At 37.1% G+C, this 14,895-nt stretch overlaps 1 protein-coding gene across 1 annotated transcript; it reads left to right on the top strand.

The window, feature by feature from the left end:
• Nucleotides 1–2,213: 2,213 nt before the first annotated feature.
• LOC142351491 (uncharacterized) lies at nt 2,214–13,792 on the top strand. The gene is made up of 2 exons (XM_075403535.1): nt 2,214–2,975; nt 13,142–13,792. Exons 1-2 carry the CDS (start codon nt 2,268–2,270, stop codon nt 13,352–13,354), a joined length of 921 nt encoding a protein of 306 aa, XP_075259650.1. The 5' UTR covers nt 2,214–2,267; the 3' UTR covers nt 13,355–13,792.
• The last annotated feature ends 1,103 nt before the right edge of the window (nt 13,793–14,895 follow it).

The raw sequence follows: 14,895 nt of genomic DNA, 5'->3' as shown, positions 1-14,895 counted from the left end.
GAACCAATCTATATTAATGACACTAGAAGAGCTTTTTATAAAAACACTGAAACCGGCCACCAACACGCGCGACTAATACCGAACACAAGAATTGACACTGAAAGCTTAGTTTAGAGATGAAATTCCAACTTGAAAGATAGATACGTTATAAAACGAAAGTTTTCACTTTACAATTGAACAAAACGAAGTAAGTTTAATTTTATTTATGTATGGTTTTTTAATTAAAAAACAAGTCGATATGCATCTGCTACATCAAATCGAAAATGCAAAATTTTGTAGATACAACGAGCTAAGTAAAAATTCGTTTTCAATTTCTTTGAATTTGTGGATTTTAGTGATCTGCATTTTATGTTCTGTCTTTTCATTTTCGCATTTTGTATTCTTTGTAACATGACGATGAACTCAGAGTTCGAAAACGTTCGTAAGAAAAGGTTTATTTTCTATCCTTTGAAATCTAAAGATAACACCGGCAGCTAAAACGTTAAAATATGAGTATCAGAGATCTTAATTTTAAAGCCATTATTATTATTATTACTATTATTATTGTTATTATTATTTTTATTATTATTTTTATTATTATTATTATTATTATTATTATTATTATTATTATTATTATTATTATTATTTTTATTATTGTTTCCACAAATGTGAAAGACTGCTTCCGCAAAATCTATATATATGTAGATGAATCACTAGCTTAAGTTTTTTAATGTTATTTCAATTGAGGGCCGACATTTTTCGCAGAGAAAGATAAATGTTATGGAACACGAATTTTCGTTGCTGAAATAAATATTGAAGTACTTCCACATCGAGTTTAAGATCCAATTTTTTAGACCGACGGGTCGAAAGAATTTGACATTTGTATCAATGATATTTGCTCTATATGTGGTTCGATAGAAAAAATTTGACCGCTGAAATTCTTTTTTTCAGTTCAGGCAACACAAACCAAAAACTTGACCGTCTTTGCACAATATTAATATGCTCGCTGATTTAAAACGCATAATAATTGTTCACCAATTTCGATAGCAAGAGAAGATCTATTAGCACAATGTAATAGATGAGAGGTAATAATTTCAGGGATCGCAGTCGTTTGCAATAATTAAGGTTCGGTAGGATCCATTTCGAAACTTTTTCTTGAGATTTTTCCAAGAGTCGCATATCAGATTTTGAAGGCATATAACAGTTAGATCCATAGATTAAGATTGGAATAAGCGTACTATTATAAAGATTTAGTTTTGCTGTAATCCTCAGGAGAAATGATGTGTTTCTTTTAAATTGGTGGAAGAGTTTATTGGCTTTACGAGTCCGCATTTCTACATGTTCCTTCCAAGTGAGGCTGTCGTTCATAGTGATTCCAAGGTCCTCCACAGTTCTCGATTGTTCCAGCGACCATTGGCCCAACACCGGACCTAATCTCGACTTGATATTGAAATTTATATACAGACATTTCGGTAAAAATGAAGCTGATATTTTCGTGACACCAACGCAATATTGAACCTAGATATTGTTTGATTCCGTGTGCGTTTCCAAGATTTTCGTTATATAATAATTTCAGATCGTCAGGAAAAAGAAAGACATTGGAGTTGAAAACAGTTTCAGGTAAGTCATTGATGAAAATAAAAAGTAGGGGCCCAAGTATTGAGCCCTGAGGTACACCCGAGGTGACCGGCGAATTTTTCGATTTTAGATTTCCAATTTTCACGTATTGCAGTCTTTTCAAATTGCAGGGGCTGCCTTCCCTATATTTTACTTTTGTTAAACTTAAGTTGTAATAATCATTCTTCGAGCTGAATTTTACTTGTAATTTTTCGAATTTTTCAAAAGAATTCGGAGGAGATTTATAGGACCGCATTTAACTACAAGAGATTATATTACTGCAAATCATTTATAAGCCTTATTCAAGTCAATTTTACCTGATGATACGAGTAATTGCGACAGGGTTTGTTTTTTAATTGACTATTTTGGTTTTATCTTTATACAATCAAATGTAGACATCATAATTATACGGCTGCCCCAGTTGCCATTGTTTGCTAAACTGCCAGCTTGCTCCATGAGTGACGTTGAAGCTCCCGAAAGGGTGTTTCCTCTCGGAAATCGTACGAAGTTTGGGTCTTTCACATTACCAGCCCCTCAGTCTAGTGGTCGTAGTATGGAAAACTTGATTGGAAGGCTTAGTGGTTGAAGGCTCTGCATTTCCTTCCTGATTTGTCTGATAGACATCATTCAATATTGTTTCAGGCTGCAAATGGTCAGCAGAGAACGAATTGATGGAACATAAAAGCGGTTTTATTCTGCTGTCGGCTCCGGCTACTAATAAAGTGGCCGTAAGTAACATAAAGAGTAATGTCGTGCAGTTGCAGGCAAAATCGGACCGATTAGATAACATTTATCTATCTGAGTTTCACGATTATGCTGCCAGCTCGGAGGAGAATGAAAGTAAACCGCCCCGTAAAAAGGCCTGTCTGACGCATCTTAGTGAGGATGAAAAAAATTTGCGGCGAAAGATGAAGAACCGGGAATCCGCCCAGAGTGCTAGAGATAGAAAAAAGAACTATTTGGAAACTCTAGAAAAGCGTGTCCATGACTTGGAAGCTGAGAAGGTAACTCTCCGACAGGCGAAGCAGTTTGTTGACCAGACATGCCAACAACTTGAAAAAGAAAATTTGCAGCTGAAAAGAGAAATACAGGCAGTACGGTGCGATGTAAATAAAACCGTGAAACAGGAAGCTAAATCCGACAGCTATCATTGGGAAAAAGTTTGTCGGCAGTTGATGGTTGAGAAAGAACAGTTAAAAACGAGAGTAGCCGAGCTAGAAGAGCAGTTGAATCTTAGGGTTGTTTTGGATGCAGGAAACAGTGGTGATCAGTTGGAGCATTTCTATCCAATAGAAAGTGAGGTCGAAGTAAAGACGTGTGAAGAAAGTTCTGAGTCCGCAGCACTCCTGGCTTCTCCGCAGCAGAGCCGCTTTCTTCAAGTATTATCAAAAGTTTTCTTTTCCTAAAGTAAATTTGAATTTGTCGTACTCGACTGCAAAATTTATCGGATATCTAGTTCTTGAATTAGCCAACACAAGTACAAAATATCTTTTAAAAGCTTTTTGAAATCTTGAATCGATTGTCGAGAAGCTTATTTTTGGAGAGTAACGCACTCAGTTTTTCAAGTTCTTTTTACCATTTACCTACATTGTCAAAATATGCCGTCTTTGAGTTCCTTCTCCCACACCCTGAATATGAAACCCGACTCTAGATTAAGGCATATGCTTTGATAAACAATAAAAATTGTTCAGTTTTTGGCACTGGAGTGCTCAACAGCCGAAGAAAAATTTAACTTTACTTCAACAGATCAAAAAGTGTGCGAAGAGACCTCGAAAAATTTTAGGTTTTAAATCTGACTTTTTGTTGCGGAATTTGGTGAAACAGAATACAATGCTATCTGCGAAGATAACTGGCATAGAGAAAGCAACTTATAAGAGATTAAAAATCGATTCATTTGGTTCGAAATATGGCGAAGTAAAAAACCGTCATTTCGACCCCTAAGTGAGCATGTACCTCTCGGCTGAAGTAAGGCTCAATTGACCCCCGCGTGTCATCTGAGAACAGTTTGACCGACCTTTGTCTGTTATGCTGAAAAGTCGAGATCAAAGGTCAAAAGTCGCCGTCAACATAATATGCACAAAAGTTGCTTTCTAATGTTTTATACCATATTTTTTTATTTTGCCATTCTAAATCTAATATATCAAATGTAAGTCGCATTTGAACTCAATTTTTAGCAGCGCTCCTATACATGTTTTAAAGATCCTTAAACATATAGTCTACATAATCATGCTTAAGTGCCTGATCAGCAAATGTTTTTTCTCTTTTAGCATACAGCTTAGCAAAAACTAGCGAGAGAAAAAACCATTGACCGAAGTTTTGCGTATCTATCCACTACCGATAGGCAACAGCGGTCGGTAGCGCAGGGGATTAGACATGTGAATGTGAAGCAAGCGACAAGGTTTCGAGTCCTAGTGGGTGCAAAAAACGTCTTCTGTTTTCTTGACTCAGAAATGGTGAATCCTTTTTTATCCACTACTATTTCTTCCTTGCTCCCATCTTTATTCTCTTTCTTCTTTATTGTTCTATATCTAATACATCTTCTATATATTAAATGTGCGAGGTCATTAAAAATGTCAAATTTTTGCATGTTTAAGGCATCTCCCGAAGCGCATGTTTAAGAGAACCTCATTGAGAAGCTTGGTTAAGTGTTCAATCAGGGGTTCGAGTCCGTGAAGGCGAAAAAGAGCGAAGGAGTGGGAAGCACTGAGTTTACCCTCTTGTCTATTGTACACTCTTTATTTTTTATTCTTTAGTAGCGTGACAAACCCGGGATTCTGATGCGAGTGTTGATTCTAGTGGGGTGGGGGTCCGATGCAAAAAGGATGAAGGATGGCTAATGGAATCATATTTATTCATTTTGCTTTAATGTAACTTGTGTTTGTTCTTTTTGATTTTTTCGTGATAGATGTTTGTTGACTTGGACTGTCAATGCCATTGAGGTTCGCTCATTTTGATTTTAACTTCTGACCGCAAATGATGTTCGTTAATTTTAGTTTTGACCGCTTGCTTTACAACCGCTTTCTTAGGACCATTTTATGCGTACACACGTTATTTCGACTTTGAAAGACCAATTGTTTTATTGCTGTCTTCGTTTTCTTTCGCCAAAGGCCCGCAGTGGTAAGCAGTTGCACACTATTTCAATCGAATTTTTTTTGAAATTACAGTTATCCCTTGCTGCCGTCGAGCTCTCTCTTATGAGATTGATTGAGAACTTCAAGAGGACTATGATCAATTCAAACGTGACCATAGCTGGACTACAAAGCCATTTCTACAGAAGGCTTTTGATGATGCTGAAGAGGAGCTTGACGCTGGGATACTACATGTGCGAGCGCTTGATGTGGGTGGGAATGCCAGGATAGAGGTGGTGGACTTAAGGAAAAAACTCAGCGAAGGTTTTGCCAAAATAAAGAAGATCGTGATGGAGTTTAATTCATCGGCCCTCTTTTTTTCTTGGTCTTAATGTGCATCCGCTCAACCCAAGGCTTCATGAGTGTTTGTCTGGGGATTGCAACGCTCTTTCCCTTAACTACCGGAGGATACGCAAAAACGGAAAGAAAGAACTGTCCGCTGTTAGCCAACGGGAGTCTCAGAAAGTGAAACCTCCGAAGCCCAGAGGCAATACAGTGAAACGCCAAAAGTTGTTCGCACCTGATGAGCCTAGAAAGGGAGCTGAGATTCCAGATAGTGCAGCGGGTATAGGAATGCGAACCACGTCGGTGCATGTGGACTCCAATGTGGATTGCAAACAAGTAGCGCTAGATGTCAATGTGGGCGCCGAAGGTGTCAAAAATCCAATGAGAAAGCTGCTGGTGGACACACAGCTGTTGGAGGCAAAGACGATGCTGCTCCTGGGGCAAAAAGAACAGAAAATGTTTAAATGATGTTTTCACGGACCAACAAATGGAGGTTTTCCTGGCACAGCTGTCACCATCTTCTGACGAGGGCGAGACAGATCTGTGAAAAGCCATCTGAGGAAAACCGCGATGTTGAGGGTGAAATCATAGCCTAAAGGTGCTTGTCTTTTTTGCTAAAGGTGCTTGTCACTTTGCTATTCATATTAACTGGGTTGATGTCGGTTTCACTACTTTCAAATTTGGTTCTCTTCTTGCTCTTTAACGGTCACATGCCTTTGTGTATTCTAGGTTAAAAGTGCGAATTGAAAAATTACTTTTCCGCCGTTATTTCTGTCGTTTTCAAATTATTTGAGTTTTCAAAGGTTTGTTTCATTGAAGCGAAATTGAATGTTGATAAAAGGAGTTGGTTGATTCGTTTTCAATAAGTTTTTAGTTTTGGAAACCTATTGTGGTTTTGTTGACGTTTTTCAGAGATATTTAACAGGATGCTTGTTTTAACAGGATTGTGACAATTCATGATAGCATGTGAAAAGGCTCAATCAAATGAAAGCAATTCAATCAAAATGCGATTAGTAAAATAATCTTACGCTTTGAACAGCTGCACTTTATGGGGTTGCATTTTCTCGGGCTTCAAAATGTGTAAGTGCACGATCAAAGTTTTGAGAAACTAATTGCCTTATAAACATGCTCACATGTCTTGAATATTTCATGCTCTGTCTACTTACAGTTTTACGGCAGTTCTTCCTTCAACTTGAAGTTCTTTTTTTCAATCTTGAATGGTTGATAGAAGCTCAGTGAAAATCCGCAATTAATTATGCAATGTTTGAATGAAAGATCTGAAATCAGACCTTCTGTGATCAAAGAAGTTCTGCACAGCCATTCATTTTGTGACCCTAGAAAAATCCAATGCTTGATGAAAGCACCGTCAACTAATTCGCATTTATTGGCGAATTGATGAAAGAGTTTTATTGCTTTGTTCTTTGAAGAGATTCGACAGTTGCCCAATTGCAAATAAATTCTTTTTCCTAATATATCCTGAAAAAGTTATTGCATCGCGAAGGCGACAGAAACATTGCTTTTAAGTGAAAACTTCTTTTGAGAAAAATATCATTGCCTAATAAAAAATACCATCCCAAAGATTTCATGCTCTGTTTTCTTAGAGTTTTACAGCAATTCTTCGTTCATTTTGAAAAAAATTGAATGCTCAATAGAAGCTCAATGAGAATGTGCAATTAATTATGCAGTTTTTGACTGACATATTTGAGAGACTCTCTGTGATCAAAGAAATTCTGCACAGCATTCGTTCTAGTACTTTGGAAAAATCCAATGCTTGAGAAAAGCATCGTCATCGAATTCGGCCTTTGTTGGCGGATTGATGAATTTTATTGCTTTGTTCTTTGAGAAGATTCAACAGTTGACCAATTGCGAATTACTTCTTCCTAATGCATCTTGAAAAAAATATAACATCGCGAAGGCGACAAACTTTGCTTTAAAAAAGAGAACTTATGAGACAAATTTCATTACCTAATTAAAATTGCTCAAGGTCACGAAGATTTTGTGCTCTCTTTACTTAGTTTTACGGCAGTTCGTGCTTCAACTTAATAAAAAATAGAATGCTTGACAGAAGCTCAGTGAAAATGTGCAATTTATTATGCAATGTCTGACTGAAAAATTCGAGAGACCTTCTGTGATCAAAGAAGATCTGCACAGCCATTCATTCTGATACTTTAGAAAAATCCAATGCTTGAAAGCATCGTCAACTTTTTCCGCATTTATTGGAGGATTGATGAAAGAATTTTATTGCTTTCTTTTTTGAAAAGATTCAACAGTTGACCAATTGCAACATTGACCAAAATTTCAGCAACAGCCGTCGGTAGCGCAGGGGATTAGACCTGTCGATGTGAAGTAAGCGGCATGGGTTCGAGCCCGACTTGGAGAAAAAAACATCTTGTTTTTTTGCTCAAATATGGTGAATCCTGTTTTTCATCCACTACTGTGTTTCCGTCTTGCTCCCTTTTTCGTTTCCCTTATTTATTATTCTATATCTAGTATAATAATTATAAGTCGCACTTGAACTCAATTCCTAACAACGCTCCTTTATTCACATGTTTAAACGATCCTTAAACATGCAGCCTACACGACCATTCTTAACTGCCTGATCTGCAAATGTTTTTTTGCTCATTAAGAATACAGCTTAGCAAAAACAAGCGGGACAAAGGGCCATCGAGCAAATTTTTTCCGTTTTTAGCCAGTTCAATAAACAGTAACAGGCGTCGGAAGCGAAGGGGGTTAGACCTGTGGCTGTGAAGAGTGGCATGGTTTCGATACCGAGCAGGGGAGGAAAAAGATGCATCGTGTACTTGGAAAAAAATTGGGAAGTTGGTTGTCTTTTTCTTCCCTTTTTCATTTCTTTGCTTTTATTTCTTACTTATATCTTCCTTTCGTTCTTTCTTTATTCTTTCATCTGTTCTTTTTTCTCCCTTTCTTTCTCTCCCTCTCTTCTAATATATTTAATGTACGTCGCATTTGAACGCTATGCATGTTTTAAGGATCCTCAAACATGCAGAATACACAACCATGCTTAAGCGACTGATTTGCAAATAGTGTTTTGTTCTTTTAGCATACAGTGTAGCAAAAACTAGCTATGCAAAAAAGCCTTTGATCAAAATTTTGCGTCTGTAGCCACTACCGATGCTCAACAGCAACTGGCGTCGGTTGCGCAGGGGACTAGACCTGTGGCTGTGAAGCGAGGTGCTTGGGTTCGAGCCCTAAAGGGTGCCAAAAATGGCTCCTGTTTTTTGCTCGAAAATGATGAATCATCCAGTACAGTGTTTCATTCTTGCTCCCTTCTTTATTTCCTTTCTTATAATTCTTCTACTAAATCTAAAATAAATATAAGTCGCACGTGAACGCAATGGTTAACAACGTTCATATATTCACATGTTCCTACACGACCAGGCTTAATAGTCTTATCTGCAAATTTGCTCATTAAGCATAAAGCTTAGCAAAAACAAGCAAGATAAATTGTCATCGACTAATGTTTTTTTTATATAGCCAGTTCAATAGAGAACAGTAACAGGGGGTTAGGCGGAAGTGCAGGGGGTTAGACCTGTGGCTGTTAAGAGAGGGGCTTGGGTTCGAGCCCGAGTATGGAAAGGAAAAAGATGCATAGTCTACTGGGATAAAATTATGTGCAGTTGGTTGTCTTTTTCTTCCCTTCATTTCATTGCTCTATTTTGTTCTTTCGTTATTTTGTTGTTTCTTTTTTCCTTCGTCTTTCATTCCTTTCAGCATTTTTTTCGCTCTCCAATCTAATATATTGAAAGTGAGTCGCACTTGAGCTCAATGGCTTACAGCGCTCCTATCGTCACGTGTTTTGACGATCCTTAGCTTGATCTGCAAATGTTTTTTGCTCATTAAGCATACAGCTTAGCAAAAAGAAGCGAGACAAAAAGCTATTGAATTTTGCGTATTTAGCGAGTTCAACGAACCGCCGCAACAGGCTTCGGTAGCTTAAGGGATTAGTCTGTGACTGTGAAGCATGGGTCACGGATTCCAGCCCAAAAGTTGGAGGTATAATGTACTGGGATAAAAAAATGTGTGATTTAACTTTTCCGTTCTTCTTTTCTCTGCTTTTATTTGTTACTTGTAATTTCCTTTCGTTCTTTCTTCATTACTTCATCTTGTTTTTTTGTCCATTTCGTTCTCTCCTTCTCATCTAATATTATAAATGTAAGTCGCACTTGAATGCGATGGTTGTCACCGCTGCAGCTTCACAGTTTTTAACGATCATTAAATATACAGCCTACATAGCCATGCTTCTGCTCCTGATCTGCAATTGTTTTTGTTCTAATTGGGCATTTAGCTTAGCGATTACGAGCGAGACGAAAAAGCCGTTGACCCAAGTTGTGCATATGTAGAAATTGAAATAGACAGTAGGCATCGGTAGCGTATGGGGTTAGACCTATAGTAGTTATGCGAGGGGCATGGTTTTGACAACGGGAGGATAAGGCGCATAATTTCGGGCGAGAAAATTGGGAAATCGGTTCTTTTTCTTGTTTTTTTTCTTTATCTCTTCGTACATCTTACTTTTTCTCTTTCTTTCTTTCTCTTTATTTTCTTTCATTTTTTCTTTCTGTCTCTCTCTCTCTGTGTCTTTCTCTTTCTTCATTTTCCGTTTTCTTTTGCTTTCTGTCTTTTCTCATGTGATTTTCTTTTTTCTTTCATTTTTCCCTTCTTTCTTTTTTCTCTTTTTTTCATTCTATTGTTCTTTCTTTTCTGTCTTTCTTTGTTTCTCTGCTTTTCTCTTTCTCGCTTTGTTTTCGCTTTCTTTCTTCTTCTCTCTCGATCTTTGCTGTCCTTCTTTTGTTTATCTTTGGACTTTCTCTTTTTTCCTCCCCTCTTTGATTTCTCATTACTTGTTTTAATACACGCGTTTTGAGACGCTCTATGTTTCCAAATTTGCACTCATAAAGAATGCCGCAATTCAAAGACAAGCGAGAACCTATTCTGACCAATTCTGAGCTGATATGGAAATATTTCCTGATTTAGACGTAAGCAATAAGCATCGGTAGCGTGAGCGATAAGACCATTTGTTGATAAGCGAGTGGCAGGGGCTCGTGTCCGAGTATTGGCCGAGAAAGACGCATAATTTCATGGGCAAAAAATTAGCAAATAGTTTTTCCGTTTCTTTCGTTCATGCTTCTCTTTCTTGCTTTCCCTCTCTTGTCATAGCTTAGCTCCTAATGTGTTCACGTTTTTGCGCTCATAGAGCATGCCCCATAGCCGAAACAGTCGATCCTAATAGCACTAGTTTAATTGTTATGCAATTATGCATAAGTCCTAATCTTGGCATGTTTTAACGCTCCTAAAACATGAAGCCTAGCGGAGTACATGGGTTTTGAGACGCGCTATGTCGCCATGTAAAAGCTCGTTATCTGCAAATTCATTGCGCTTCTGTAAAATAGTTCTGCACCTTAGACACAGTAACGCCAAAAATGCGCGTCGGTAGCCTAAGAGATAAGAGCTGTGGCGGTTGAACGAGTGGCATGGGTTCGAGCCCGAGTTGGCACGAAAAAATCCTAAATTCTTTTAAACCTGTTGGGATAAGATTTTGTGATGCTTTTGCGGGCTTGCTAGTATATTCTTAATTTAGATTTTGAATTGTATTGGGGCGCTGTCTTTTTAAAATTCGAAGAGGAGTCTTGGCCGAGCTCCTTTTTTGATCGATTATTTTCTGAAGTTTATTAACAGAATGTAAAAGTCAATGGAGCACGTGAAAACTAAGTGCTTTGATCAAACGGCCGACGAGCTTAGAGAAGACAGAGAAAGATATTTTTATCAAAGAGAGATTTACTTCTTTTTGAGAGAGGAGAAAAGTTGGTGAAATATTTTTTGATCACGTACGAGCGCGTATTTTTTTTGTTTTCAGTGTACTTTTCTGGTAAAGTGGGTTTTCGAAAACATATTAACAATTACTGTGCTTTTGGAATCATTTTTGTCCATCTCAATCGTATATTAGACTTTTAGATGCAATCTTAATCTATTTTTGCTGTTTGGCCTTCTTCGACGCTTTTTAGCGTTTTTTAAATACTTTATTTCGAGTTTATAATGCCTGGGGTATTTTTTGTTTGAAATTAGTGTTCATATATTTTTTCGTGAACATTTAATTATATTGACAATTCATGTTTTTAGTCGAGGAATATTGGCTAACTTTTGTCCTTTTTTGCTTTTTTTACAATTGATGTTTCTGCATAATTCTTTGTTTCTTCTTGTAAACGGATTTTCATTTTAATTTTTTTAGAGGTTCCTTTGGGGTATTGCTACTTAGTGGAAAAATTTAGAGTTTGTCAGGCCACGTTTTCATTTAAAAAGTAACCAATTCTGAAGTTTTTTTTGCTTGTTTTAAGTTCTGAAGTGCATTTGGGTGTCTTGTGGGTGCTCTTTGGATAGAAAAAATGCTTCTAAGGCGTGCTGAGATCATTAATTGAGAGTCCACAAGTTTAGGAGAATGGTATTAATAAGTTAACATTTTTTAGATCTGGCTCTTCAATGTTTTCTTTTGCTCGGTTCTTCTCTTTTCCTTATGTTTTTGTTGATCAAATGGTTATCAAATGTTGAACATAAAAAAGTATTTCAAACAACAGGCTTTGAACAATATTTTTGGAGTCGCAACTTATCGCACATTTCTTTACATTTTATTTGTTTCCTCCGTTTCTTGTTTTCAAATTCAATGGCTAGGGCGTAAGTTAAGTTTCAGGCAAGATTTTTCAGACGTTCTGATGATTTTCAAAGTCAACTTTGAGTGATTCATTCACGCCGAAACAGGAAGTGAGCGAAAATTGAGAGGTTATACAGATTGAAATTTTTGACTCTAATTTTAAAGTATTGAGAAAATGGTGTTTGAACTCAATTTCGTTTTCTCTTTTGCGCTTTTGTTCACGTGCGGCAATTCGACTTCTGTGTTTACTGTTTTTTTGGAGTTTTCTCGATCGTTTTTTTATAAATGTTTTTCCGGATCAATTCCTAGTCATTGCTATCTCTAGATGCTTGTTTTGGTCAATGAAATTTAGCCAATTTTAGTTGAGGACTTGTCCTGTTATGCTGTTTTATTTATATCTTCTTTGTTCAAATGCGATCTTTAAATTTGATATCTGAACCTCTGAAGTTTTAACCTTGAGATCTGAAGGAATACTGAAATCTGAAGCTGGTGTGTTTGCCTTAAAAAATGACTTGATAAGTCATGGATATGGCAGTGTTTATGTTGCGGCTGCTCATGAATCTCAGCGGAACCGAAATATCAAAGCCTGGTTCTCGAGCTCTGATGGCTAATACGTAACTCTAAATGCCTCAAATGTACGGTATTTGTCCTTTAATTGTCACCTAAAGAATCATAAAATAAGCAATTTAGGAATTTTAACAATAGATGAAAAAATATCAAAATGCCAATTTTTCAACATATAGGTGCCAATAGTCACACTTGTGGGTTTCATGCCACAACGTTCGTCGGGTTCATGAATAGCTTAGGGGTTACCCTAACCGTGTGCCATAACCTCGGGTTCCTCAGGTTTTCCCTTTCCAAAATCGGCTGTACAAATTTTCGGTCCCCACTGGTAAAATTTTTCAGTTTTGTCAAATTCGAAGTTTTTTCAGTTTCAAAAGTTATTTCTTGCTGTCTGATGGCTCTTGTTACTGATTTGAAGTGGCGCCAACAGTTTAAAAAAGTTGGTAACACTTTTATTTTTTCGTTTTTCGTGGAGATTTCTTTCCCCTTACAAATTGAGCAAGTGGCCTATTATATAGTTCAGAATTAAAACACATCAAAGTTAATGGTGAGTTTATTTACCGGCGCCGAGCTTAATCAGGCTAGGATATTAAGGGCGTCCCTGTCGCTTAGAGTTTATTCTAATGTGGGTTTGTTATTTCATGTTATTAAATGGTCTCGTACGAAGTTCGAAGCAGTTGTTTGAATTTTGAAGTACATCTTTTGTTAATGTGAAACTTTTACTTGGTCATTTTGTATTTTGTTCTTGAATGTTATTTCGCTCGCTCTATTGATTTGACTTAAAAAATCGGACAAACTGGTAAAGCCACAGGGCATTAGGTGTCCGTGTAGCTATCTTTGAGCTTTAAGGGCAGTTTTAAATTTTATGTTCCGAAATTTTTTAAACATTGCATGATGTATGACGTAGGCGTTGATTACGATGACCTCGATGCTTCTCCTGTCAGCCAAGTTTCCAGTTGCCTCGGACGTATCTACGACATTGCTGGAGCATGCACTGAGCGCAACATGTGCCAGCTCAACTCCATATCAAGACATTCCTACCAAGGTAGACGGAGGAAGCGAACCTCCTCCTCTCAAAGAGATGATGGTCGTCAACTTTCGAGTCAAACAACCACCTTGACGAATCTAACCAATTCTGCAGTTCATATTGAGAGTTCGCAGTGTAATGACCTGCGTAAGCATTTACCACTTAATAAGGCGGACGCTTTATCCGTATATAATATCACAAAAGACCAAAATTTATCTAGTGTAGATATCACGGAAGATCTTGATGTGTTCACTAATAATGACCATCCTATAATTGATTATGGTCTGGATGGATTTGACATTCCGGAAGATCTGGACTTGCAGAATCCTGATCTTTCCCTGTTTGACGATTTGTTGTCCTAATCATGACTTTGTATCTACCTTGTGTGAGTTTTGTTTCATTAATGTAAATTAAGAGCTCGTGTCTTTTATTTAAAGATTTTTTAAGAGTGTATCATAATACTGGTGCAATTTATTATGAGGAAATTTTCCCGAGGAATATAAATATTAATTGAACGTATTGTCAATTCAATTGTTTTCAATTGCTCTCGAACGGAGTTTGAAGCAATTATTATAAACGTGTGTATCTGTTTTTATGCGAAATTTTTGCCTGGCCGTTTTCTTCTAGAAACTACTTTCGATTTCACTTCTCGAGTGACTTTTTCACGCTTGACTTTTGAATTTTTTGACTAATTGAAATTGCTCTAAGTCATATAAGTTAAGTCTGGTTGCGAGGGATTACACGAGTTAATCAAATAAAAGTGTTCGTGAGGGATTTCTGAATATGGTACGTGTAGCTAAGTGGCGAATGTAACCGACTCTAGTGTGGGAGATCGCAGATTCGAACCCCACCCTTGGTGGAAGTTTTTGCGCCCATAGAAGTATCTGTAGGCTGTACCCCCTCTAAATTACATCGCTCTGACAGTCGTTCAGGAGAAATTCGTCCAACGTTAGTCGGTTTATGTTTTTAAATTTAATTAAAGGTTGGTAAAGTGCTCATTGGAATACAAATCATATACAATTTATGCACAGATACTGTTCAAACACTCCAAATTCTTTTGGGCTTTATGAACTTGGTGTTGACCGCAAATTTTTTTCATCAAGACAGTTTTCGCTAACCATATCTTCGGCGGAGAGAGGCAAGGCTATTTCTAATTATGTTAATTTCCCGTTGATACTCAACATTACGTCAATAATACAGCTGATTGCTGACTAAATTTCCAATTATTATAGGTAGCATTATCGGACATTTAAAGTATTTGTCAGTATCAATAATCGTTTTTGTTCCTAGAGAACATTTTGTACCCAAAAATACGCTCGCTTGTAATTTAAGGACATTAGATTGCTGCTTTCAACGCTCGTTATTAATGGCTTGATTCGGCCTTAATTCAATTAATTGCAAACAGCTTTTCTTCAAAAATGCGACCAAAAGCGAGCTCTTTCAACTATGAAAAGAGAAGAGTGAACTTTTCTCTATGGTAATCAATTTTTTGAATTTACATAAATGAAAATTGACCAGTTCTAAGCGATTTTTAAGACGTCTGATTGACGACTGATCGACATCATTTGTGTAGGGGAATGAAAAAATATCAGTGAAAAGCTTTTGATCAATGCTTCTTTATCAGTGCTTATTGA

Source organism: Convolutriloba macropyga, chromosome 13 (assembly GCF_964194025.1).
Source record: "Convolutriloba macropyga chromosome 13, txConMacr16.3, whole genome shotgun sequence".
Classification (NCBI taxonomy): domain Eukaryota; kingdom Metazoa; phylum Xenacoelomorpha; order Acoela; family Convolutidae; genus Convolutriloba; species Convolutriloba macropyga.
The sequence above is the reverse complement of the archived record's forward strand: the minus strand, read 5'-3'. Positions and strand labels throughout refer to the sequence as shown.

What these genes read in the sequence shown, in the direction of transcription:
- LOC142351491 (XM_075403535.1), top strand. Translation starts at nt 2,268, where the DNA reads ATGGAACATAAAAGCGGTTTTATTCTGCTGTCGGCTCCGGCTACTAAT. An exon ending in AGCAGAGCCGCTTTCTTCAA is followed by an intron (nt 2,976 to 13,141) that starts GTATTATCAAAA and finishes TGTATGACGTAG; the next exon opens with GCGTTGATTACGATGACCTC.